We start from the raw sequence: 25,164 nt of genomic DNA, 5'->3' as shown, positions 1-25,164 counted from the left end.
CCAGCTCCGGCGGTTCAAATCGCGCGCTAAGGTGGCACAGGACCTTGTGGGCATTAGGCAGCTCGTACCTTGGGTCCGGCGGCGGAGATGATGACCTGTCCGGGACCCTGGATCCAAGGCTCCCCGTCCACCTGCACGGGGATGGGCTTGGTCAGCGTGATGCGAATGTAGCTGCCCTGTGCGATGCGAATACCCGAGCGCAGGCCACTCTGGACCTGACCCTGGGAAACAGTCAGATAGACAGAGGGACTCTGAAATCATCGTGAGCTCGGGTTTCTCTGCACTGCGAGGAACAGCGGGAGGGAAGGAGAGAGAGAAAGAGAGAGAGGAGGGGAGGGCAAACTCACCATGTGTACCACTCCGGTCACGCCCACCAGCTCCAGCATCCCATCATCTATTCTGGGTTTGCCAAAACGCGAGTCGTTGTCCGACCCCCACAGGTCAGCACCGGAGCCCCAGCTACACAACACACAAATGCGTGCGCGCGCACACACACACACGCACTCACACACACACACACACACACACACACACACACACACACACACACACACACACACACACACATAAAACCACACAAGTCGAACACATCTGTGTGGATTTAAATGGCATGATATGAACTTCCATTTAGTGGTACACATTCAGCGAATATGTGTTTGTCCATGTGGCTAGGGTGTGTGGGTGTATGTGTGTGGACGTGTGTGTGGGTTAGCATGTGAAAGATGGGTACGTGGGTAATAAAGTGTGCATACGTGCGTATGTGTGTGAGGATGAATGTACGCGTGCAAGGACGCATGTACGTATATATGTGTGTATGACCATATGTTTATGCGTATGAGCATGTGAAAATGTGTGCAGGGATGTGTGTGTGTGTGTGTGTGTGTGTGTGTGTGTGTGTGTGTGTGTGTGTGTGTGTGTATGTGTATGAGCATGTGTGTATATGTGCAGGGATGTATGTATGCGTATGAGCGTGTGTGTATGCGTATCAGCATGTGTGTATGTGTGCAAGGATGTATGTATGCATATGAGGATGTGCGTACATCATTGTGTGTGTGCGCGTGTATGCGTATGAGGGTGTGTGTATGCGTATGAGGATGTGTGTACGTCAGTGTGTGTGTGTGTGTGTGTATATACATATGGGGATGTGCGTATGTCAGTGTGTGTGTGTGTGTATTTGTATGAGGGTGTGCGTACGTTTGTGTGTGTGTGTGTGTGTGTGTGTGTGTGTGTGTGTGTGTGTGTGTGTGTGTGTGTGTGTGTGTGTGTGTGTGTGTGTGTATGTCAGTGTGTGTGCACGCTCACCTGGGGATGTTGAGCAGGATGAGGCCCTCTATGCTAGGTAGCTCCACTTCCTGCGTGTCCACCTGCAGCCGCAGGTCTTTGTGCAGGTTACGCGTGTGGCTGATCTTTTGCAGGCCCACCTTCACGTACACACCCTTGTTGTGGAACCTGGGAGAAGCAACACTGATGTTGATACTGAACAGGGCTGTGATACAAATGAGCTCTCTGACCAATCAGAATTGTGTGCTGCGGGCAACAGCCCTTGCGGATCGGGTGCAGTGTTCTGTGGGTGTTCTGATAAATACAGCCAATATAGGCACTGCTTACATACAGGCCGAAAAGGTGAGATGCATTTTGAGATATAATTTCACAGTGATGTAAATGACACTTGTGCACACACAAACACACGTGTGTAGCAGTGAGGTATATTAAGCAGTACTGTGCACTGGAGAGCAGCAGTGAAGGCCCGGGAGCAGCAGGGGGCAGTAGTGAGGTGTAGGGAGTAGTAGGGAGGGGCAGAAAACAGTAGTGCGCTCACCTGCTGTTGAATTTTCCTGGCTCTTCTTCCCGAGCGTGATGGAAGTCTAGGCTGAGCTCAGCGTCAATGCCCAGGCCAAAGTAGTTATTCATGTGCACTATCTACAACAAACACACACACACACACACACACACGGTCAGAGGAATTCTATACTAGGTGTATTCGGACTCATGAGGAGGAGGTCGAAGGTAACTGCTTAGCCGTCGTGGCGGCACCTTGGGAGGTTCCAGGAAGCCGTTGTGCTGGCCGTCTGCCGTCATCTCCTGAGCGTCCAATAGGATGGTCCAGCGGTCCATCTCCACTTCCTCCGCCTCGTCCACCGATACCAGGATGTTGTAGGGGTCTTCACCACTGTAGCCCGTCCCCCACCGCAGGACACGCGCTAGGTCGTTACCTAAACACGTGCGTGCACAAACATACACACAGAAACAAACATATATAGGAGGTGACACAATGATACACTCTACTTACATGGGGTCAGTTACATGGCTTGTATTACTGAGGGCAGTGTAATACTATTACACTGTTATACTACACTATTATACTATTACAATATGTAGGGCAGTGGTAGCTCAGTGGTTAAGGTACTTGCCTTGTAATTGGAAGATTGTGGGTTCAAACCCTACCTGTTGGGCCCCTGAGCAAGGCCCCTAACCCTCAATTGCTCAAGTTGTACTCAGTCATAACTGTAGGTTTCTTTGGATAAAAAAGTAAGCTAAATGCCACAAGTGTTTCAATATTATTATTGTATTATAATAATTCTGTAGTACTTGCTGTATTATCATCATTATTACAGTCAGAATGTTTATCATCATCCAACACAAACGTATGACTACACAATCTAATTTTCAACCATAAAAAAGCACTGAGTGTTATTAAACCAATACTCCGCTCTACAGCATCTGGGTGGGGTAGGTGTGGTGGGTGTGGTGGGGCCACACCTGTGCCCAGGGGGACGATGCTGATGGCCGGCTCGGGGCAGGCCAGCATGTGCCGGACGGACTCCAGCATGCCCAGGACCCAGCCCACGGTGCCATCGCCTCCGCACACCAGGATCCGGAAATGTGGCACGTCCCGGAATGTGTGCAGGCTGCAGCACAAACCACAGAGAGAGAGAGGGAGAAGGAGAGCGGGGGAGAAAGAGAGAGAGAGAGAGAGAGCGCGAGATGGCAAGTGCATGTGAGTGAAAGAAAGAGGGAGAGGGGGATTGAGAGACCGAGAGAGAGAACCAGGCTATTGTCCCAGCAAAAGGTGCAACTCCAAATCAGATAACAACTAAGTCACCAATTCTTTAGGAAATTAGAAACTGATGGAGCCAAAATCTGATTCTTAAAAACATGATCAATGAATAGATTAGTAAAATCCCCTTGATATATTAACTATCCAGGTTTGTTTGAGCATAAATTTAATGTAATGATGATAACTTTCATGTAACTGTTTGTGCTAGCTGGTATCCAGATTATGTCCAGATTTTTCCCTTTGAATTCTAACCTCAACGTAAATGAAGCAGACAGGTGATCTCACCCTGGCAGTGGCCCACCACTCCTCAGCTCAAACACCTGATGCGGGTTGAGAAGCTTCCGGAAGCCATAAAGGATCTCTCTGCCTTTTAGGCCTCCGCTCTTAGGGTTAACGAACACCAGCAGGGGCGATGAGTCTTGGGGCAACTTGCTTTGCTGTGGGAATGCCAAAGACGACAAAATAACAGCTTACTACCTCAGCGAGAGGCACCGCAAGAGGAAATTCCCTATTCGGCGCCAAGCGCTGCGCTGCGGTGCCCGCGCTCTCCTCTAGGGGGCATCGGTTAAGCGCGGAGATCCGTTACTGCACAGCGGAGCGGCTCTGGCGTTAATTACACATGCAGCCTGTCGCATGCACCGGATTCATTACTAACACCAGTCACGGAGCAGCACCGAGGCCCACATGAGCTACAGTTCTGAGGTCCGTGGAAAGAACCAGACCGTGTCACTTCAAATCCAGTAACTACTGCGTTTGTACTTGAAAATAAAGGCTGATTTTATAGCACTACTATATCCCAGCGGCTAGCTTACTTCATGCCACTGAGACAACAGGGTAACGGATCTATTGACGATAGAGGCGGCGTGCAGATGGTTTAGACAGCAGAACAGATTTAGACGTAAGACGCAATGTTCGCCAACTAGGACGAACTAGGAAATGCCTTGCATGAAGACGAGGGGGAAGGAAGGAAAGAGGTAAGGAAGGAAGTTGCGGTAATGATTTTGCTGCTAATGGAGGTTACCGGGAATAACTGGCGGGGGCGGGACGTACCATGATCTGGGGTATGACGAGAGAAGTGAGCTGCTTGTCGTTAACGCAGGTGTCCTTGGCTAGCATGTAAATACGCTCTGCCTCTGCGAAACAGCTGATCTGCAACGCCACAGCACCTGAGCAACACACACACACCTTTACAGCACTCAGCATGATGTTATCAGCGGTCAATGATGACGCCACCAGATGCAGGGTTAGTTAACATCGGGAAATCTCCGTCCAACCGGATCATTCTGAGTTTTGTTTTGATGTTTTGTTTTTTTTCTTTTTCGTCGACCGTCTCAGAACACCACGGAAATTCAAGGTGACGCAGAGCAGCAGGGGAGACAGAGGGGAACTGCTAACCCCTGTGTGTAAGGTGTGTGTCTGTAACAAGGCTCTCATTTCCAAATCAGTGCATGGAGGACAGGCTCTTAACTACTGTGCTACGAAGTACACACACGCACGGCAGGCTGTTTATACTGCTACATGCACAATCAATAACAATCAGTAGGAATGGATAGAGTCCTGTAGCACTAGAAGTCCGTTTTGAAACAATGGCTGCCTTCTGAGACAAAACAACTGAACAGTGGCCCTTCTCTCTCTCTCTCTCCCTCCCCCCCCCTCCCCCCTCTCTCTCTCCCTCCCCCTCCCCTCTCCTCCCCTCCTCTCTCTCCCTCCCCCTCCCCTCTCCCCCCTCTCTCTCCCTCCCCCTCCCCTCTCCCCCCTCTCTCTCTCCCTCCCCCTCCCCTCTCCTCCCCTCCTCTCTCTCCCTCCCCCTCCCCTCTCTCTCCCTTCCCCCCCTCTCTCTCTCTCTCTCCCTCTCCCTCCCCTCTCCTCCCTCCCCCTCCCCTCTCCTCCCTCCCCTCTCTCTCTCTCTCTCTCTCCCCCTCCCCTCTCCCCCCCTCCCTCTCTCTCCCTCCCCCTCCCCTCTCCCCCCTCTCTCTCCCTCCCCCTCCCCTCTCCCCCCTCTCTCTCTCCCTCCCCCTCCCCTCTCCTCCCCTCCTCTCTCTCCCTCCCCCTCCCCTCTCTCTCCCTTCCCCCCCTCTCTCTCTCTCTCTCCCTCTCCCTCCCCTCTCCTCCCTCCCCCTCCCCTCTCCTCCCTCCCTCTCCCTCCCCTCTCCTCCCTCCCCCTCCCCTCCCTCCCTCTCCCTCCCCTCTCCTCCCTCCCCCTCCCCTCTCCTCCCTCCCCTCTCTCTCTCTCTCTCTCTCTCCCCCTCCCCTCTCCCCCCCTCCCTCTCTCTCCCTCCCCCCCCCTCTCTCTCTCTCCCTCCCCCTCCCCTCTCCTCTCCTCCCTCCCCCCTCTCTCTCTCTCTCTCCCTCCCCCTCCTCTCCTCCCTCCCCCTCCCCTCTCCTCTCCTCCCTCCCCCCTCTCTCTCTCTCTCTCCCTCCCCCTCCTCTCCTCCCTCCCCTCTCTCTCTCTCTCTCCCTCCCCCTCTCCTCTCTCTCTCTCTCTCTCTCTCTCTCTCATACACATTATCTTTTTTTCTTTCCCTGGTTGTAGGTTGCCATGGAATGTAACAGATTTTGAGTGACTAGCTTCTCACCTTGTTCAGAGTACACATGAGTGATGGTCACCAAATGACCTGTAGAGCAGGGGAGGGGGAGGGGGGAGATGAGAGACATGAGCAGTCCATCTACAAATGCTCTCCAATTTAGTCACACACTGTAAATCTGATCTTAACATTTGAACATACTAAAAAAAACAAAACTTCATTGGTATCACTAACGAAATAATAATAATCAGTAATGTACAATAACAAGTAGAAAATAATAGCAGCAATAACACCACTAGCACTGGTTCATTTGAATATTGTCTATATGTACAATTTCGAAGGCTTGGACTTTTGGACTATTAGCCCTTTGATTCACTAGGAAGTGTAAACAGACACCCACTAAAGGTTTTCAGTCCAGCTCGTCCTCCCCTGGTGGCTAGTGAAGAACCCAGCTCGATTTATGGCTTCAGACGCGAGGGCTTCCATTTCAGCGTCTTATTTCAAATTTTTCGCTCCCTTCACTGTTTGCTAGCTTTAATGAATGTGAGTGTGGGTGTGACTGTGTGTTTGAGCACGCGTGCGCATGTGGTTGTGTGCATGATCATGTGAAATCAAGAGAGTAATGGAAAGTGTGTATATGAGAGAGCGTGAGAGAGAGAGAGAGCGAGAGAGAGAGAGAAAGAGATAAAGAGACTAATAAAGACAGACCCATGTGCCTACACTCTCACAGCATTTACCCCATAGTGCACACTGGAAGTGAACTCGGTTGACATTTCTGAGTATGTGCTGAACCGCAGCCTCACACGTCATGTGATGAAATCAAACGGTTCAGGCTAGTGGAAGGTCTGAGTTCTATTTCGGTGCGCTAGCGGGTGGGTTGGCTGGAGGCCGGACTCACTCTTCATGGCGAGGTGCTGCTGCAGCAGGGAACTGTACTCCTCCGCGCACAGCTGTGGTGGGAGGCCGCACAGGAGCAGCTCCACCTGCACCACCCGATTCCTGCTCGCCAGCAGATAGAAGCGAGTCTGGCTCATCTGCCGCAGGGAGATCTGAGATGCACGCACGCAAACGCACACAGTTAGTGGCTGGGTCAGCCCCCGCGCACACGCAGATGGGTGCAGCTAGGCGGTGCTTGTGTGGAGAGCGGGGTGGAGGTGGTCCTGCCTACCTTCTGAATCTCCCGCAGTTTGTCCAGCAGGAAGTCCTGGCCAGCCAGGACCTGACGCTGGACTGCGACACAGTGCCAACCACCAGGATACACACACACACACACACACACACACACACACACACACACACACACACACACACACACACACACACACACACACACACACACACACACACACACACACACACACACACACACAAAATATACTCTCACTCTTGGCCAAAAGAGAAAACTTTCACAAATCAAATCCACCTGTAATCTCAGCGAGAGCACTTTGCCTAACAGAAATTATGGAACAATGTAAAGAGAAGAAACAGAGTTGGACTCCATGACTGCAGAAGGGAGCAGACACACAGATTATTGACAGACGCCACCCTGCTTCTAACACTCATACACTAACAGCCTACAAAGCAGAATATGGATAACCAAATGGATAACGTTCCTCAAGACTGCCTGATCAAACAGCGTAGATCTAGGATCAGCCATTTCTATACATATCTGACTCCCTCAGTTGGGGCCTGATGAGTAAAAACTGATGCCAGACCAGTAGACTTGCTTTAAGGAGTCTGAAAAAAAAAAAAAAAGGAAGAGAGTCCTGTTTCGTACCTTGTTTGCTGCCCATGAAAACTTCCACGAGGTTAAAGTCTGCAGGGTTTTCATCCTGAAGCCATTTTAAAACAAACACACGCGCACACGCACACGCACACGCACACGCACACGCACACGCACACGCACACGCACACGCACACACACACACACACACACTTCAGCTAAACCCTACAAGAAGACAACACAGAAGTATTTTTTATAGCTGCCATGTTACTAAACATACAAGCCTTCCTGGGTGGGTGTGTGATACGTTACACTTTTTATTTTACCTTTTTAGATACATTACGATTTTTGTGCCCATAAGTTCTTTGACTGACCACGCCACGACTCATATTTGACCATGAAACCGTGTACAAACACAGCTCAAGAGTTTACTGGGTGGTTACTCCCAGCCCCGTGCCAGAGAGACGCTAACCACAGCAGGCAGGCTGGAACCCACAGGGCTGAGCGCGTGCTCCTTCCCCAGGCAAAAAGCAGGTTTATTTCATCGATATAAATGTTTCAGTATTTAATTCTTTCGCGATGCAAAACGTGGCCACTGTGTCACATGCGTTTGGGTCTCGGCATTGAAATGTGCCTGCTGTGTACTTATGCAAAACATTCTGGATAATGCCTGCTCTCTGAGGAGAGAACATATAATATAAATATAGTACATTACCATTGATTAAACAAACCTTACTAAAACGTTTTGTTTGGTATTGCACTTGTTGCTGTTTGGCATTCTGTAACTCTAGGTATCAGCACTGACTCCTGTATCTAGCAGTATCCTAACACAACCCTATCTGTGACTCTGGCCTACTGTACTGGATAGGATGGAGTCTAGTAGTAGATGGCAAAGCACTTTAGCGTTTGCTAAATGCCATAAATGTAAATGTATACGGGACACTAATAATGTGTGGCCTCCTTAATATGTCATTTTGTTGTGAACTGCGTGTAGTAGTGCTGGAATGTGCATGTGTGTAGGAGTGCTGTAGGGTGTAGGTATGAGATGGAGATGGGTGTGGGTATGAGATGGAGCAGACAGGAAGTGTACCTGTTTGATAAGCTGAGTGAGTAATTCTTTAATGACAGAGTCCACTGTACTGCTTTTCCCAACACTGGTGGATATATAAGTAACACCAACCCTGGTAAAAACACACATACACACACACAGACACACACAAGCTTCTGTGAGGACTCTGGGCAACAAGTTTGCCGTTAATCCACGGCTCATGTGAGCCTTCCTTTGACGCTCCTGTACAGTGCTGTAACGAAGCCGCGCACACAGACAAACGACGGCTCACAGCGTGCAGTGAATAAAATGTGCACAGCACACTCGTAACGGAGTGATCGGCCAGAGAAGTGGGCCCACGCCCACTGGGGGAGCCGCAGGTATGTATGCACCTGTAAGCTGCTTCTGTAGTGCGCGACCCACCAGCCCTTGTGCACTGCTCCACAGTTACAAGAAAATAAAATAGCTCACGCGATACCTCCCTTCATCATAGCGCGCCAACTGCGTCTAAGGGTAACCATCACTGCTCTCTCTGTCTGTCTGTGTGTGTGTGTGTGTGTGTGTGTTCTCATGTCGCCATAGCAACATTCACAACAGCGTCACGCTATCAGACGAGTTAAGTGTGTCCTCAATGGCATCTGTACACACCCTTCCTTGTGTGGCACCGTTGTAATCCTTTGTCTCTGTACCGTTTGGAAAAAATGTCCAGTGGCTTATTCTGGAGAACAGGCATATGACTGAGCTACTAAAAAGTCCTGAGAGGAAGGTGCTCTCCTTCAGGGCGGAGGCTCACCTCCTCCTCATGCCTGCCTAGGATTTGGCCTCCTTCGTAACAAAAAACAAAAATAAAAAAAACAAAAACCATAAAAGCAGAGGCCCTGTCTCTCACTCCGTCGTGAAGGCACGGGAGGCAGGGCCAGAAGCATGCCAATCAGCGGGGCGAGGTGTCTGGGCCAGAAAGATGTCCGAGCTTCCTGAACATGTGACACAGACACCGGGGGGAGCGCAATGGTCCCAGCATTCGTGCCTCACATCGGCCTTTTTAATGCGACACCACGTTCCCTATTCCGTTCTGCATGGCCTGGATGCTGAAAGCACTTAAAATGGGATTTCTATCCACAGAGGAATTAGCTTTTGCCTCAGACGTTTTTATAAATAAAATTGAACTTCTTCTCAGTTATGTGGGCATTTCCTGTGGAAATATGTGTGTGTTTTTGCTGGACTGTACATGAAAGTCAATGTTCTGCCTCTGTGGGTTTTTTTTCCTGGTCTAAATGAATAAACAAACAAATGAATGAACGAATGAACGTGCCCAAAAATCACTCACTTGAGCGAGCCAACATAGACCTTCAGCTGCTCCGTCTCCCGGGGCTTGGCTCGGAGAAGCCACGCCTCCTGTGAGCTATCCTTAAACACGCCCTTGTTGTCGGGTGCGCCGTTGCGGTTGATGATGTCGTCGGTGAGCAGGCCCTGCGGCGTGTACGGCACGAGCACATACTCCTGCAGCTCATTGGCCACGTAGAAGGCCCTCAGTGCCGCTTCCTGTCCCAGAGGGGGTGGGGGCGAAAGCGGGACTCTTGAGAAGTGTGACGGAAATGACATGGGAGCGGGAATGCCGCGATGACCTGCGCCGTGTACGGGTGTAATCTGAAACACCCCTCGTCATAATGACAGCTGTCCTCTCGGGCTAAAAATACCGACGGCGGTGCATATTTTATAGCCCAAGCTCTAAAATCATGAATCATAATCTGGAGGTGACCTGACACTTTTGCCACTTACTTCCTGCATGAGGTCATGTGTGACGTTAACCATTATGTTACTGGGGTGGCACGGAACCTCACCACTACTTCCTCCTTCTTGGTAGCGCGAGGTATGGAGACCAGCCGGAACTGGTTTCGCTTCACAGCGTCATCTCCGTCAAATACTTTGAGAGTTTGCTTCCCTGCAGCAGGAAGAGGACATTCTTTAGCCTTTACGGGAAACAGCAGAACTGGCTACTTCAGGGTGGGGGGTGTTTACCGGTAATGAGTTGTCATTTTTCTAAAATGTACTCAAAAGCCATCATGAACGCTCAATTTTTGCATTTGGGGCACGCTTACCGGTATCCGACGAGGTGGAAGACTGGTTCTCCTTTGGTGCTGCTGGGCTCGGGACATCGACGTCATCCAGGTTGTCTACGCGGAAGAGAAGTCGTCAGTCGCCAAGAGAGAGAGGGAAAAAAAGGAAAAGACCTGGAGGCGCTACCAGGGTGTGGGAGGTGTGTGGAGCAAAAAAGCAGGCATTATCAGAAATCTTCCAGCGTCTCAAAACATCTCACAGTCAAAACTAGAGAGACATCTGAGTGGGGGAAAAAAAGTTTAACGGCACAACACAACTAAAAATAAAGAGAGCAGTCAGGCCAAAATATGTGATATTTTTTTGTGTATGATGTACTGACTGAGCTTCTATGGCATGTCCGGTTTACTTTTCCCTCCACCCCGAGTTATTTTATTGATGTTGTCTCTTTGTATGCTTCAAAGAACTTTGTCATACAGCACTTTGATCAACATATGCAGTTTTAAATGTGTTCTGTAAATAAACTTGACTAAGGTTATTGATGGCAAACAGACATGAGCACAGAGACCCAAAATGAATCTTCTGACCGTGCCGTTGGCTGAACTTCCCCTTTAGGGCACTCAAAGGGCGATGGCGCCGTCAAACGGAACAAGGGGAGCAGGAACCCAAGCCCCTGGAGATTCAGTGTGCATTACCCAGCTCGCCCTGCTGCAGGGGCTCCGAGATGCGGTAGCAGTGCATCTTGCTGAAGTTGCGTGAGCAGAGGCGCACACAGCTGGGGTGAAGGGTCATACGGCACAGGCGACCCAGACTGCACTCCACAGGAACGGTTATGTAACAGGACGCGTGTGCCTGCAAACAACACATATACGCACGCACACACGCACAATGACGTCGACAACGTCAGCAGCAGCATGCAGAGCTGAATTGGCATATGTGCCTGCAGAAACGGACAGCTCTAGAGAAAATGTGATGTAAACAATAAATGTACTTACTAACCTAAAGAAATGTCAAATTAGCTCTGTAGACCCTGACTGGATGAACACAGATCTTTCCTCTGCCTAGTAAACGTTCTTACCCAGCGTGACTGATATATTTTGTGTGTGCTCTTTGGGAAATGAGTCCGTGACCTTGGTGTTAGTAGCACCATTTTCAGTGCATACGGCTGAAGGACGTTTCATAAAAACATCCTTTAACGTGGTCATTCTACTCACTACTGTGTGTGTGTGTGTGTGTGTGTGTGTGTGTGTGTGTGTGTGTGTGTGTGTGTGTGTGTGTGTGTGTGTGCGCGCGCGCGAGTGAGTGAGAGAGAGCGTGAAAGACAGCGAGAGAGATTGTGCAATAGAGAGTAGAAATGGGACAAATCACAATTCTGGTCCAAACAGAACACCTCCCCCACTGCTGAGATGAGGAAGTCATTGTGGAGGCAAGCACCAGGCTTTGCATCTCCGCTCCCTTCCGACTCCCTGGGAGGGGGCGACAAGCAAGCGTCCTCGTCTGCTGCGGGGTGACACTACCCCCGCGTTACAGACTCAGAAACGGCTAGCACAATTTCTCCCCTCGCTGCCCATAGGCTGGCAGAAGCCACAACGTACGCATGGTGTTGCGTTACGAAGGAGCGAGTAGAGAGGATGTGAAACGCAGTGGCCAGAAATAGACCGCTGCCACGTAGAATAAATTAATCAGCCATTACCAGGCCGGCGCCATTGTGACACACAATTAAGTGACAGGAGCCCGAGGACACTACACAACCGGGCTGCAGGTTTAATGAATTCAGCTATATAAACAAATGGGTGAATTCTGAATTCTGATTGCTGAATTGCACATATTTAATAATTCATTGACTTGCAGCGAGGCATAGATTCAATCCAGTCATTTTCGCTGTCCTGGGGAGCCATTGAACAACGGCCTGCTTTGACCTTTTGCTGAATACCTCCACAGAGGGAGGGGCTACTTAAGACAAGGGGGCGTGGCAAAATGGCCACAGTAGAGGAGGGGTGGAGCTTACCGTGAGTCCGCACCATTCACAGCGCATGCCGGCCAGGACTTCGGAGGAACTGCAGGTGCGACGACACACCTCACACCGTGCGCCTGACGCCATATTGCCCTCCCGCCAATGGTGGTGGTACATTTCCTGGGGGTCAAAGGTCAATACGCCATGATGATTAATATATACACCCGATAGGGGGTTGCATAAAAAGGACATGGGATACAGAACAGGGCTCTACGTTTACCTTGGGTGTCATCTTAAACTTAGAAATAAACTAATCAATACTCTGGATTGGGTAACGTCTTTATCAGTATGAAATTGAGGGAGCTAATGGGTGTGGCACTGAGGGTGTTGGACACGGAGCTTAAAAGGTACGTTTACAGTCGGGGGGGGGGTGTGGGGTGTTGTGAGCGAGGCCATTCTCACACTCACGCAGTCCTCTCCACCGTCCTGGTGGCACACACGACAGTCACTGCAGCTGAACGGGGCGCAGTCGCTGTGCACGTGTAGCTCACAAACTGTAAGACGTGCAAGCGCGCGCACACACACACACACACACACACACACACACACACACACACAAGCACTTTAATATTTCAGCAACTGCAGACACATACACAGAGAGCTTTCCCTTACTGACTGGATTCAGTTTCAGACAACGGTGACTGCTGCTATGTGGGACTCCATTTTGAGCGCACACGATGGGGTCTGTCAGTACTCCAAACGCCCCTGTGTGGACTCCTCTTCCCTGTTTAAGTGAGCTAAACCAGGGAGGAATGAGACAGAAAGGAGACAGAAAGGGAACGGGAGCTGGAAGGTGGCCGAACAAGAGACTGAGAACAGGCGTGCACGTGAGAGCGGGTGAGAAGGAGAGAGCGTGAGGCAGTCGTCGTCTTCCTTTTCAGCCCAGTTCTTAGAAATTGGCCCCTGAAAAAGGCCACCTTGCGTTGCCATGGCAACAGCGGCTCTACATCAAGCCGGGAGGCAAGAAAGGGAATCCAAGCAGTAGGAGAGAGAGAGAGAGAGAGAGAGAGAGAGAGAGAGAGAGAGAGAGAGAGAGAGAGAGAGAAAGAAAAGACGAGTGTGAGGTGAAACGTGCCGTTGCTTCGCTGATCGCAGAAACGATATGGTAGAAAGACTTCACGCTGGCTACGTTTGCTCAGGTCTGAGCCAGGGGGCCGCTGGTCTGCTCTCGAGCTGTCACAGACCTCATCATCCTTCTTGCTGACGTGAGCTGCTCCGTAGCTCGATAAGAACTGCCCTCGGCTCAGCTCGCCTCGTGTGAACCTGTGTGTACGGCTAAAATGGTGTTCAGGCAGGCAGAGTTTGGCTGGAGTCTTCCGGTCATAAAACGACTGCTTGGCAAGTCTGGTTCGGTTGCACTTTTGTAAATGTGAACGCCACCAGTGGACGGAAACATGGTTCGGTGCCTTGGGCAGGGCGAGATGCCGCCTCAGACGCGGCTCACGTCGGCAAAGCGGGTCTGCTATGATTCGGAATGTGACAGGGATGGTGCATGAAAGGCTGGAAATTCCCGCAGGAATGTGTCCCAGTGCTTTCAGGAACAGGAGGAGGTACGAGGAAGCGTTGGTGTCAGTCAAAAGAGTGGACACGTCTGCAATGATGACAGTGTAGGGCTGTGATTTCTAAGTAATCACTCTGAACAGTCTAATACCACCATCACTTTACCACCACTCCAGAGTCTACATCTATAAGGCGCGCACACACGCGCTCACTCATGCGCTCACTTACCCTCACAGCGAAGGGCTGGTGTCCCCTCCAGGTTCTTCCGACACACACAGCAGAACCGCTTCTTCTGACCAGCCGGCCCAAAGCAGTGGGCTACAGGAACCTGCAGAAACACACGAGTATGTTGCCGTCTCTCATTAACACGTGCGGGTCCTAACGCAAGAGTTTTGCAGAGGTTTTCCTAACAAGAAAACTGCGCTGCTCGCCTCTGGGTTGTGGGATGGTCCTTGAGACTGGGCTTTGTTTATTTCTGACCTGCCTGCAAGTCAGGGCCACGGGTGTGACACGGAACGCGTTCTGGAGTGATCTGGTCTGGCGGACACCGAGTGCTAGCACAATTCTCACAGGCTGGTGGGTGCCATGGCTGGCCGTGGGTTGAATCCAGAGTTATTAGGGATGAATCACAGGCACTCTACTGAAGTGTGGTAGTATTAGACTGGGCCATCTCTCTCTCGCGCTCTCATTTCAATTCAAGGAAGCTTTTTTGGCATGACTATACCAGGTACGATTTTGCTTATGCAAATAGGAGGCATGACAATAATAGTTCAAATAATAGTCAGTCTCTCTCTCTCTCTCTCTCTCTCTCTCTCTCTCTCTCTGAGTGGATTGGGGAAGGGCTTGGTAAAGGGCTTCTCCACACTTTAACTAAGAGTTTATGGAGCAAAACAAAACTGGAGAACATCATCAGTAACCTCAGAAACCCTGCTGGCTGAGAGATAGGAGTGTGTGAGTGTGTGTGTGTGTGTGTGTGTGTGAGGAGCAACGCCTTTTGCTCCTTTACACTGGGCGTGCAGGGTTAAGAAACAGGGTTACTAAGACTTTAAACAAACCTATACATTCCTGCCCATTTCAACCAGGCTTTATCACAGACAGTAAAATGTGCCCCTGTCCCTCACCCACACTGGATATTGTGTGTGTGTGGGGGGGGGGGGGGGTAGAAGGGATCAAAATATTCTCTGCTTTATCATCTCACACAGGTCAAGATACTTTGCAAGAGCTTCCTGTCAAGCTGCATGTCATCCTGTGTTGACTTGTCCAGTGTTCCATTGACGGCGGTATGTGTGTGCACAGAGCTGGCTTTAACCCTTTCCTCCCCAACACCTGCTTGCTAGATTTTGAAGCCAAATATGCATTAACTACTGCAGAATGTGCATATGCGTATACATATGAAAAAACGTTAAGACACTAATTTTCTCATGACACTTACACAGAGCGGAGGGGCGGCACACGGAGCGGAGGGGCGGCACACGGAGCGGAGGGGCGGCACACGGAGCGGAGGGGCGGCACACGGAGCGGAGGGGCGGCACACGGGGCCTGAGCCACAGGGGGACTTGCGTTAATATTCAGTCCAGAAAGGCTGTGACATTTGCTGAAGCAGATCCAGGTAACTGGCCCCCATGCACACAAGCTGGGGGATTAGTCACTGGTGTAGGATGAAGAATGTAAAAAAAGCCAAGGAAGTGGAGAGAGAGAGAGAGAGAGAGAGAGAGAGAGAGAGAAGAAGAAGAAAAAAATGGAGAAAGAGGGAGCTATGGAGAAAGAGAAAGGATATGGTGAGGGCAAGTGAGAGAAAGAGAGAAGACACCGAGAAAGCTGGCAAGAGAGGACAGGACCTGCACCCACTGCCTGTCAGGGGAGACAGAACTACTAACCATATCCCCACCTTCCCCACACTGACTGATACAAAAAACGGAAAATATTACTGGGAGCAAACACGGAAACGGTAGATTTAGCAGAACAAGATTGGAGAAAACACTATAAGAGATCATTTACGATTATTTTGACTGTAACCTAATTCAGACTGTTCTTTCCTTATTTACAGTTATTCTTTACTTCATTGTTTTGTGTTTTTGTTCACTCATGCCAATGTTCTACTAAATTTTTAAAAAACTTATTTCTTATTCTCTAAAAACTTTAACTCATTTGCATATTAATATTACATTTACATATAGTGTATTGCTTTGGCAACAGATATTTTAACCAAGTACACTTGATTTGATTTGATTTGTGAGAGCGAAAGAGAGAGGGTGTGGGGGAGAGTGCGTTTGTGGGACGGAAGCGCGACCGATGCTTGTGAACACAGAGAGCACGGCCCTAACAGGAAGGCGCGCGGCAAGGCAGGCGCCGTGGAAACCGCTCCTGTGAGGCCTGTCAAAACAGCGGCCTTTGTCTTTGCTGTCGCTATGGTGACTGGGACTCCAGCGGTTGTCGTCTCCCTCGGTGCCATTTCACTAACAGACACATGCACAAGAGCGAGTGAACACACACACACACACACACACACACACACACACACACACACACACACACACACACACACACACACACACACACACACACACACACACACACACACACACACACACACACACACACCTTCCGAGTGGCATGTGTCCTTGAGCTGGCTCTTGCAGCCGCCAGTGTCGTAGCTGAAAAGGGGACATTTCCTTTCTGGCACCTGCCCTCACATGAGACTCCTTACAGTAGACTGCTGGGCATCCGACAGGAAGTGACCTTGTTTCCTGTCCTGGGCCATTCTAAGCTCGACTGTAATGGTTCATGCAAAACCATGAGGAGAGGAAAGCATGGACTCCCTTCCCCTACATCACCTTATTTTGCACAAGGTCCCCTTTTGTGATGTTGTTACTTTGTTTGTTTATTTAATAAAAACAATGTAGGAGGTTGTTCTGGGCAAAAACCTGCGATGAGAAACAAAAAACTTCACTTCTCATTTCAATATACTACTCTACTGCTGTACTACTACGCGTTCGAAGTGACAACACAAGGACAAAGACAAAATGATTTCCCTGCAGAAAGTCTGAGTGGCAGAGGTGTATTTCCACCATGTCATGTTTTTTTAACAGTAGCAGATCAAAAGATTAACAGTTAGAGCCTCAGACAGTTCCCTTATTTAAACTGCTATAATGCATTCTATAATTGCTTGCATTTCTCTGCAAGGTAAGTCCAACAAATACATTATATGGCCAAAACTATGACATATAAAAACTCTCCTAATCACTGAGTTCGAGTTTTTCAGCCACACCCACTGCTAAGAGGCGCTTCTCTTCCTCTCTCCCTCAGCCCTCTGCCGCATCGACGCACTAGACCTCCCAACCAGCTTTTAAAACACTCTGAGGAGTTCAGGCTCTTTCTGCAGTTTCTACCGCAGTATTATAGTTCACGAGTCACTGGACATCGAAAACCATAGAATAAAGTTTTATTACACAGTTATTTTATTTTACTGCAAACAAAGTGGGTCCAGCACATGCTCTCGAACGGATATTTGAATCGGACTCTCGGCCGGGCGACACCACCACGGGAGCAGGGGGCGATCCACGAACCAGGGTAGAACCAAGTTCCAGGGTCATCGGATTTTGAGATGCGCATGCACGTTTGGCCATTGTCTGCTTCCGGTGCTCTCTGCAGTGGTGCAGGGCAATGCAGGAGGCCGTGACCGAATCAGAGACTGCTTTTCCTCAGGCAGATTTGGCCCCCGTGTTGAATTAAATTACTCCGACAACTGTGATCCTCTGCTGACAGTGATTCATAGCGCAGGATTAGGCTTAATCTGGGCTGGGAAAAACTAGGCCCTGACGGCCCCGGACATCAAACGCTCTCGCTGCGCCCGCCACATCCCTGTTATTCCTTGTTTACTGGAGAAGATGAGAGGATGTTCTCTGTGCTTTTCTCTGGGTACATTAACATGGCTAAACGAAGCGCAGTGACAGCGTTGTCTCGCCTAGTGTGGGAAAGCGCGGGTTACAGGGGTCCTAGTGGGCTGTAGAGAGCAGCAGGGGGCTACAGTGAGTTGCATCGGATTGTAGTATGTTGTAGTGGGCTGTAGCATGTTGTAGCAGGTTGTAGTGAGTCGTGAAGGGTTGTAGTGAGTTGTAGTATGTCGTGGTGGGTTGTCTAAGTGAAATAGCAGCTGAGCTGTGTGACACACTCACCCGCACGAGAGTCATGGCCAGGCAGGAACACACAGTCCGCACAAGCTTCAAACACTTCTCATGGGACATGAAGTTACATACTGCAGAGGGAGAGACAAGTACAGAGAGTCTGTTACTTTTCTCACACACACACACACACACACACACACACTACTCACACTCACACACTACTCACACTCACACACAAAAGCATGCATTTGCACTCACACCAAACAACCAGCCAAAGTCGAAAGGGAGCGAGTCACAGCCTAGTGTGAAAACAAGTGTACCACAAGGTTGACCCTCGTCCTTGTAGGCTGGCCATTACTCCAGCGTCAGCCAGAAAGGCTACAGTGGATGAGAAGACCAAGACAGGCAGTTTATCCTCCTTCACATCAGCCCGACAATGTCGCCATGCCGTCCTCAGTCTCAAAAAACTCGCCTCAAGCAAAGCCATCTTGGTAAAAGGCTCACGTGTACAGCCACTGCAAAGCCTTCTTTATATCTCAGTGAGAGGCTTGTTCATGTCTCAGCGAGAGACCGATGACGTTAATGGCATTATTGGGATGTGAGACAGAGCACAGATGAAGACAGTGACGCTGATGCACGTTCTCGGGTGGACAGTTGTCAAAGCCGCACACGCAGTGGCCACATTGCAAGGACAGTAGCTCACACACACACACACACACACACACACACACACACACACACACACACACACACACACACACACACACACACACACACACACACACACACACACACACACACACACACAGGTTTTGTATCCTCCTCTGAGGCAGGAAGTGGGCTTGTTGGTTTGAGCTGCTCTCAGTGCCTCATAAAGACACTGTCCATGAGATGCGTTACCAACGTCCACAAGGGGGGGGAAAAAAACAAAAAAACAAAACACCCCACAATAGTCTCTTTAAAACTAAGCATGACGTGTTGTATTAATAAACGTGTCACATTTCTTTCGCGAAGCATTTCAGTGTCAAACATTTATCGAACCGGGCCTAGCTCACTGATCATCAGGACACTGGTAAACCGGGCCATCGCATGGCAGCGTTTTCCCTCCCATTACAAATCCACTCAATGGATTACCGGCAGCCATACAGGCAGACGCTCTTATCCAGAGCTACTTTCAGATGCATCCTTGGAAAATCCACTTTTACGCCACAAAAAAACAGGGCTGCTATGGAATCAAACACCAAGAACAAAAGAGCAGCGAGCTGATCACTAGAACGGCAAGATACCAACGGGTCAGGATTGAAAATGCCGGTTTGAGACCAACTGCGCTCTCTCCCCCCTTACTCTGGCATGGCGTGACGTGCCCTCAGAGCCATTAGCATGCTGAAAGGAAGAAGCCTGGGTTTCAGGAAGAGGCCGTGCTCTCCGAGGCAAACCGTGCACTTATCACCAAACACATGAGCCGCCTGTCGCTTCAGTTCAGCTATGTGGTTTCCCTCTGGCATCTTAGCATGGCGCCAGCCTTCTAAAAATGATACATGGTGCAGCCCTGTTAATACTAGCACGGTATCGGCCTTGGCTGTACTGAAGGAGAAAGGTTAGATTATGCAAATGCGCATCCAGCCAATCTAATTTATTTTATTTAATCCAATTCATTCAGTACTTTTATTCAAATACTGACGTTTTTCCCTAATATTGTTCAGCCATATATTCTCTATGAACTTTCCTGTCCAGACCAATGAAACCCATTTCTAAAGGTGATAATTTAAGACAATCAATAATAGGCCATTTGTTTTAGTGCGCATGTGTTTACAGACTCTCAGACATTCCTCACGGTCTCAGGCGAGAGCATGCTGTCTCGCATCTTCTATTGGATTATCTGTTGCCATGCCAACCTTGAAGAGTCAATCAGGACTTTGCCGCAGCACAGTGTGGCGCTGCTCTGCCTGGCAACATATCTGCTGTCAGTCACCACGGTTGGCTGGCCTTCTCCTCTCACGCGCCTCTCAGCTGTATCTCTGCTCTACTCCCACGTCTCTGGAGACATTCCCATCAGCTAATCAGTGACTCAGTCGCCGTCTCCTTGGCAGGGGCTGACACGATCCCTCTCGAGACTTTCGCCGCGCGCCAGCATCCACAGCTTGCCAAGCAAGGATGTTCTCAAACCTCCAGGGAGCACGGCACATATCTCGACCCTATTCAAACCCCACGGGCACTCCAAACTGATCGTCACAGCCGCCTGGGATGGAGAAGCCAAATCGGCCGCTTTCAGAATGCAAGCCAGATTAGTCACTTTGCGCCAAACTGTGGTGGTCCAGCTAGGAGAAGGCGGCTGTTTGCAGCTGTTGGGAACCTGATCATCTTGGTTAGTGGGACACTTGTCCTGTCTGTTAACCCCCTCCAGGAAATGCTCCATGCCCTCAGAGACCCTCAGCGGTGCCCCAGTGGGAGCACAGCTCAGGCAATGTCATCAAGTTTGGCCGTGGCCCTACCCCCTCACGCCCTCTGTTCTGAGGTCTCAGCGAGGGCCCCATGAGTCGTGGAGGGTCCAAGGTTGCCTGAGTTTTGCCCGAATTAAATTCTGCACTTTATTCCAAGTCAGCTGCAGAATCATATAGCACAGCGAAGTACAATATGAAAAATGTCCTCATAAATGTACTTTAATGGTGTTTAATGGACTGGAAATAAACTCTCCTTAGATATGTCTATGGAATACGAAACATGGGCCTAAGTGGAATGACACGGACTGTGTGTGTAACTCTATTCGTCCTTGTTGACTGCTACTCACACAAGCTTCCTACAGCTATTCACACTTGCTGGCTTATGCCAGCCTTATCTGATTGCCCAGTGCAATAAGTCACCCATCAGGTTATAGAAGGCTCTTATCTGAATCATACAGGCATGTCAGTGAATGGCAGAGATAAGGCTGTCCACGAAGAAACACAGTAGCTCTTACTGCTCTACACTCCACTAACCACCATGACAGTTATCGCAGGTAAAAGACTTGTGAAATGAGCCGGAGGTTGGACGTTAGAACGTGCAGACGGGCCTCCCTCTTACTTGGGTTTCTCATGAAAGAAGGACCTGTTATCTGAAATTCCTGCCTGGAGGTGTAGATACGAGGCTTCACTGGCTGTTGAGGTTCAGGCCATATCCTTGTTGTCCATGTAAGCATGGACTAAATCCTCTCATAGGGGCCCTCCAGGGCAAGATAGCTGCGCCCAGTTCTTGGGTATCCAAAAGGAAGCGTCCTTATCAACAAATTTATATAGCACAGAGCTCATGTAAACAACATGGATCTTCATAATACATTAAGTCAATATGAAATGCGATTACGATGGCACCCAAGAGGTGCTTGAAATGCACATCGACTGTATTTCGCTATGCCAGACAGAGCCAGAGTGTCTCTGAGCCTTCTCGGAACACGCCGAGGTAGAGGAGTGCTTTTAAGGCCGACTCCATCAGCTCCGCTAAGGAGTGGCCTTTCCGCTCAGGGTGCCTCTCTCTCCGTTCGCCGTCTATCACAGCCGCGGGCCATTAGGACAGGTACTCAAATCTGAGCTTTGCATTCCGGGTATCCAATTATCCAGGTATCCCTGCCGAGCTTAAAGGGAAACATATGGAATCTGTCCAGCGATCTACTGCTGAAGGGGTTTTGTTTGGCCATGGTGTCTGCTGGAGTCTCAGCAAACGGAGGCATGCACAGGCGTATGAACACACGCTCCGGGAAGCTTGGGAAAAATGTATTTCTTTGACCCACTGAAATCGTCACACCACAAGATATGGGATGGACACAGTTAGCCCAGGATTCACGCAGACCTGCCCTGTCTGTATCACCCCCCTCACTCAGGTTAGCGCACGGAAGGCTAACACCAGAGAGCCTTTTCAGTTATATACATCTGACCCCTAGAACCGACAGTTTTAGTCTTTCCATTCGCATCCACTGTGTTCCACTGGAACGCTGTTCCACTGGATGGCAGGCAACTATGCTGGAGGAACACCTGCACTCTGCAGAATGGATGTTAATGCATTCTGATGCATCATGCTGCAGCAGCATACGGTCAGGCGAGGAGACCACGCGCCCTGGTGTGCATCAGGCAGTGTGATGGCATCAGGATGTCGTCAATGTTGTCACGCAGCGATTTATTTTGCAGGAGTAAGAACTAAGGGCTGATGTCCAACAGAAGCTGTAGAACTCTTTTACAGATTAGTGGTAGGGTGGCCTGCTGTTTGCTTAATCATGACTTCATCTGCTAATGGGGTTTTGGGAAGGACCACACATGGCTTCCTGAAAATGTGGACGTATGTTGTGATCTATTGCCAAATGATTGACTTGAGGAAGAGTGCATATTTCTCAAAGTTCTCCATCTCTCTCTCTTTCTCACATGTATGCAGTTTTGTCATTCAGCCAGCACACATGCTGATCACACGGTCTGGCAGAGAGATCAGTGAATTGTAAACCACTGCTCTCCCTCTCTCAGTCTGTCTCTTACCTTACACTGGCCACCCAAACTAATTAGGGATTCCTGCCTAACGTTCAATCGACCGACATCAATCTGCGCCCTTTCCCAGAGGCACACTCAATATGTTCTCTGTGCAAACAGTGAAAGGCAGGCAGGCACACAGAAGGAATGAAATAGAGAGGGCGGCAGATATACAGACAGATAGTTAGACATAACATTGAGTCTAAGTGAGAACAACAAAGAGCGGGAGAGAGAGAGAGAACACTCATTGTTCACCACCTGATCCCTAGAAACAGACAATAGCCTTTCTCTGTCCATCATCTGACAGCACATTCTCTTCCTCCGCTCAGAGAAACGTAGCATCACTCGCGCACACGTGCGCACGCGCGCGCACAGTCATTTCTTACTTTGAAAGGGTGGAATAGTACCGCAAAATCACATTTTACCTATGCAAAACGACTAGCTACGTTCAGCATAAGTACTGCCGGTTTATTTGAACGCACAGGTTAGCTGTTTATTTGTTGTGGGATAAAATACAGTGTATTCCACTGGGATACTGCATATGATAAACCATTAACTCTTGACCTGCCTTGTCTAAAAGTCACGTCACGAGGCGATAACGTTACACCGGGATAGGCTTTTGCAGGCATGCACGCACTTGTCAACAAGAAACACACACTTTAGAAATCCATATCATACCTTCGCAAATATATCCTACTAGTCCCCAGATAAAGTCGCTGCAGTGGTGGCAGAACGTTGGTTTGGTCAAAGTCACTTTACGGAAACAGTGTCCAGGGGCGCTGACTTGGTACTTGGCGCGACAACCCGGCGACTGTTGGACCCTTTTAGTCCCGGACCCGGGGCTCGCGCTAGGGCTTTCTCCCGGGTTCTCGTGCCTCCCTCGCCCGCTGTCTGCCATGGTGTATTCAAACCTCTCTGCTCCGAACAGAAACGCGAATTTACAAAATACCAAAGCAAGTTCCCAGTCCACAGGTTCCGAGAGCCTCGTCTGTGGAAGTCACTCGCCTGAAGCTAGCCGCTTCAGCTAGGTTAAACCGCGCCGAGTCATCCTGGCAAAACTAAATATTCTTTCAGGCCAAAATGTTTTTCTTCCCCGATGTCTCTCTTCAGTGAAAGAACCCAGAGACCATGAGACTGGAAACTATAACATCACAACCACGTTTAGGTAAATATAAAAACTGAAGCGCCCAAGCTGACCGTAAAGACGAAATGTAAACTAAAATGCCCCTTCTCCGGCTTAGAGTCTACCCACAGTAAAAAGTCGTGTCCAAGGACTCCAAAAATATTCCTTTTGTAAAGGTGAATATACCACAGTGTCGTAACGCTACATTATTCTCCCAGGGTTTAAACGACCTACGCGGAATGCAGACAGCAGGGTAACCGACAGGTCCGGCTCTGTTGATCTGATCTTGTTTACACTTTCTTAGATTTTCTGTACACCCGCGCGACTTCCGCCCGACACACCGCCACGCGGAGCACAGCGCGCACTCGCCGTCCTCCCCGGGACTCGCTCTGCATTTAGAATGCGGAATTCCGTTTTGACGTCCTTTCTGGGTCTGCTTTTTACACACACACACACACACACACACACACACACACACACACGCACGCACGCACGCACGCGCGCGCGCATTATGAGCTGTCTTATGCGTAAATAACTGTCATCTCACCGAAATAATACAGGATCTATTAAATGTGACAAGATGCACGTAAAAAGCGTGGACGGTGGATCTAAAATAGGAAAATGAAACACGGACAGCTCGGGACGTTAACGTTTGATTATACTCACGGGTTTTATTTAACAAAACAGGCTGTTCGTTTAACGAGTTAGGTCGGGTGTTATGAGCAGTGTGTCCCTTTATGAAATAATGAAATACACACAGCAATACATAAATGAACTGGGAAATTATAAATCAATACACAATGGAAAAACACAACCGAACATGCATTATAGGACTGTGTTTGGTATATGTAGGTGTACTGATTATTTTTAATTATAGGTGTTAGGGTGCTTGCTGAAAAGATATTCAATATTTCAACTCACTGTCAAAATCTATAAAAGCCTCGTGCAGTCACATGGAAAACCTTAGAAAACCCAAGCAGTGAGATTGATATTTAATAATGAGAATAAAAAGCTGTTTGGTAGTCATGTAGGACCTACTAACATCAGACTAAAACATTGTCATGCATCCTAAATGAGATTGAACATGAGAAAATAAAGTGGAGATCGGCGTGAAATAGAGTTAATAGAACTAGAATCAGCAGCGCAGGGGAGGTCATCAACTATGCTAAAGGCAGTTTCTGTGCTACAGTTAGAGTGGAAACTGCACTCGTAAGGCTCTTACAAGTCACTATCAAATATTTGCCTGTAATTGTGAGGTCCCTACCTTCTAAGAGAACAGAAAGGTTAGAGATCAGTCTGCAATTATTAAGACCAGTGAACTCGAGGACAAGTTTCTTTAGAATTGGAGTGGCAGTTTTCAATGAGAGGAACCAGGGCAGAGGCAAGATGACTGTTTATGATTTAAGAAATGGGAACTGAAAGGATGGTGAGACAGACTCTAAGAAATAAAGCTGATTCTGTGAGGAAGCAGAAACATCACACTTCATAATTAAGTCATATCATCTGTCAG

At 49.2% G+C, this 25,164-nt stretch overlaps 1 protein-coding gene across 1 annotated transcript in view; it reads right to left on the bottom strand.

Annotated features, from left to right (window-relative positions):
- LOC113588041 (diacylglycerol kinase theta) overlaps positions 1–23,985 on the bottom strand; it is a 24,398-nt gene extending 413 nt beyond the window's left edge. The window contains exons 1-23 of the mRNA XM_027027062.2: positions 23,889–23,985; positions 23,210–23,446; positions 18,099–18,178; positions 14,152–14,251; positions 12,832–12,917; positions 12,418–12,543; positions 11,105–11,261; positions 10,454–10,528; positions 10,196–10,296; positions 9,682–9,896; positions 8,397–8,487; positions 7,361–7,415; positions 6,752–6,813; positions 6,482–6,632; positions 5,635–5,673; positions 4,109–4,224; positions 3,344–3,495; positions 2,761–2,909; positions 2,035–2,213; positions 1,820–1,920; positions 1,303–1,449; positions 348–459; positions 69–221 (exon numbers count right to left, since the gene is read on the bottom strand). Of these exons, the coding sequence (XP_026882863.2) occupies positions 69–221; positions 348–459; positions 1,303–1,449; positions 1,820–1,920; positions 2,035–2,213; positions 2,761–2,909; positions 3,344–3,495; positions 4,109–4,224; positions 5,635–5,673; positions 6,482–6,632; positions 6,752–6,813; positions 7,361–7,415; positions 8,397–8,487; positions 9,682–9,896; positions 10,196–10,296; positions 10,454–10,528; positions 11,105–11,261; positions 12,418–12,543; positions 12,832–12,917; positions 14,152–14,251; positions 18,099–18,178; positions 23,210–23,429 (2,667 nt within the window). The 5' untranslated portion in view covers positions 23,430–23,446; positions 23,889–23,985. The remainder of the gene's footprint in view (positions 1–68; positions 222–347; positions 460–1,302; positions 1,450–1,819; positions 1,921–2,034; positions 2,214–2,760; positions 2,910–3,343; positions 3,496–4,108; positions 4,225–5,634; positions 5,674–6,481; positions 6,633–6,751; positions 6,814–7,360; positions 7,416–8,396; positions 8,488–9,681; positions 9,897–10,195; positions 10,297–10,453; positions 10,529–11,104; positions 11,262–12,417; positions 12,544–12,831; positions 12,918–14,151; positions 14,252–18,098; positions 18,179–23,209; positions 23,447–23,888) is intronic.
- Positions 23,986–25,164: the final 1,179 nt, after the last annotated feature.

The sequence above is a fragment of the Electrophorus electricus genome, chromosome 1 (assembly GCF_013358815.1).
Source record: "Electrophorus electricus isolate fEleEle1 chromosome 1, fEleEle1.pri, whole genome shotgun sequence".
Taxonomy (NCBI): Eukaryota; Metazoa; Chordata; class Actinopteri; order Gymnotiformes; family Gymnotidae; genus Electrophorus; species Electrophorus electricus.
This window is presented reverse-complemented; position numbering and strand designations above follow the sequence as displayed.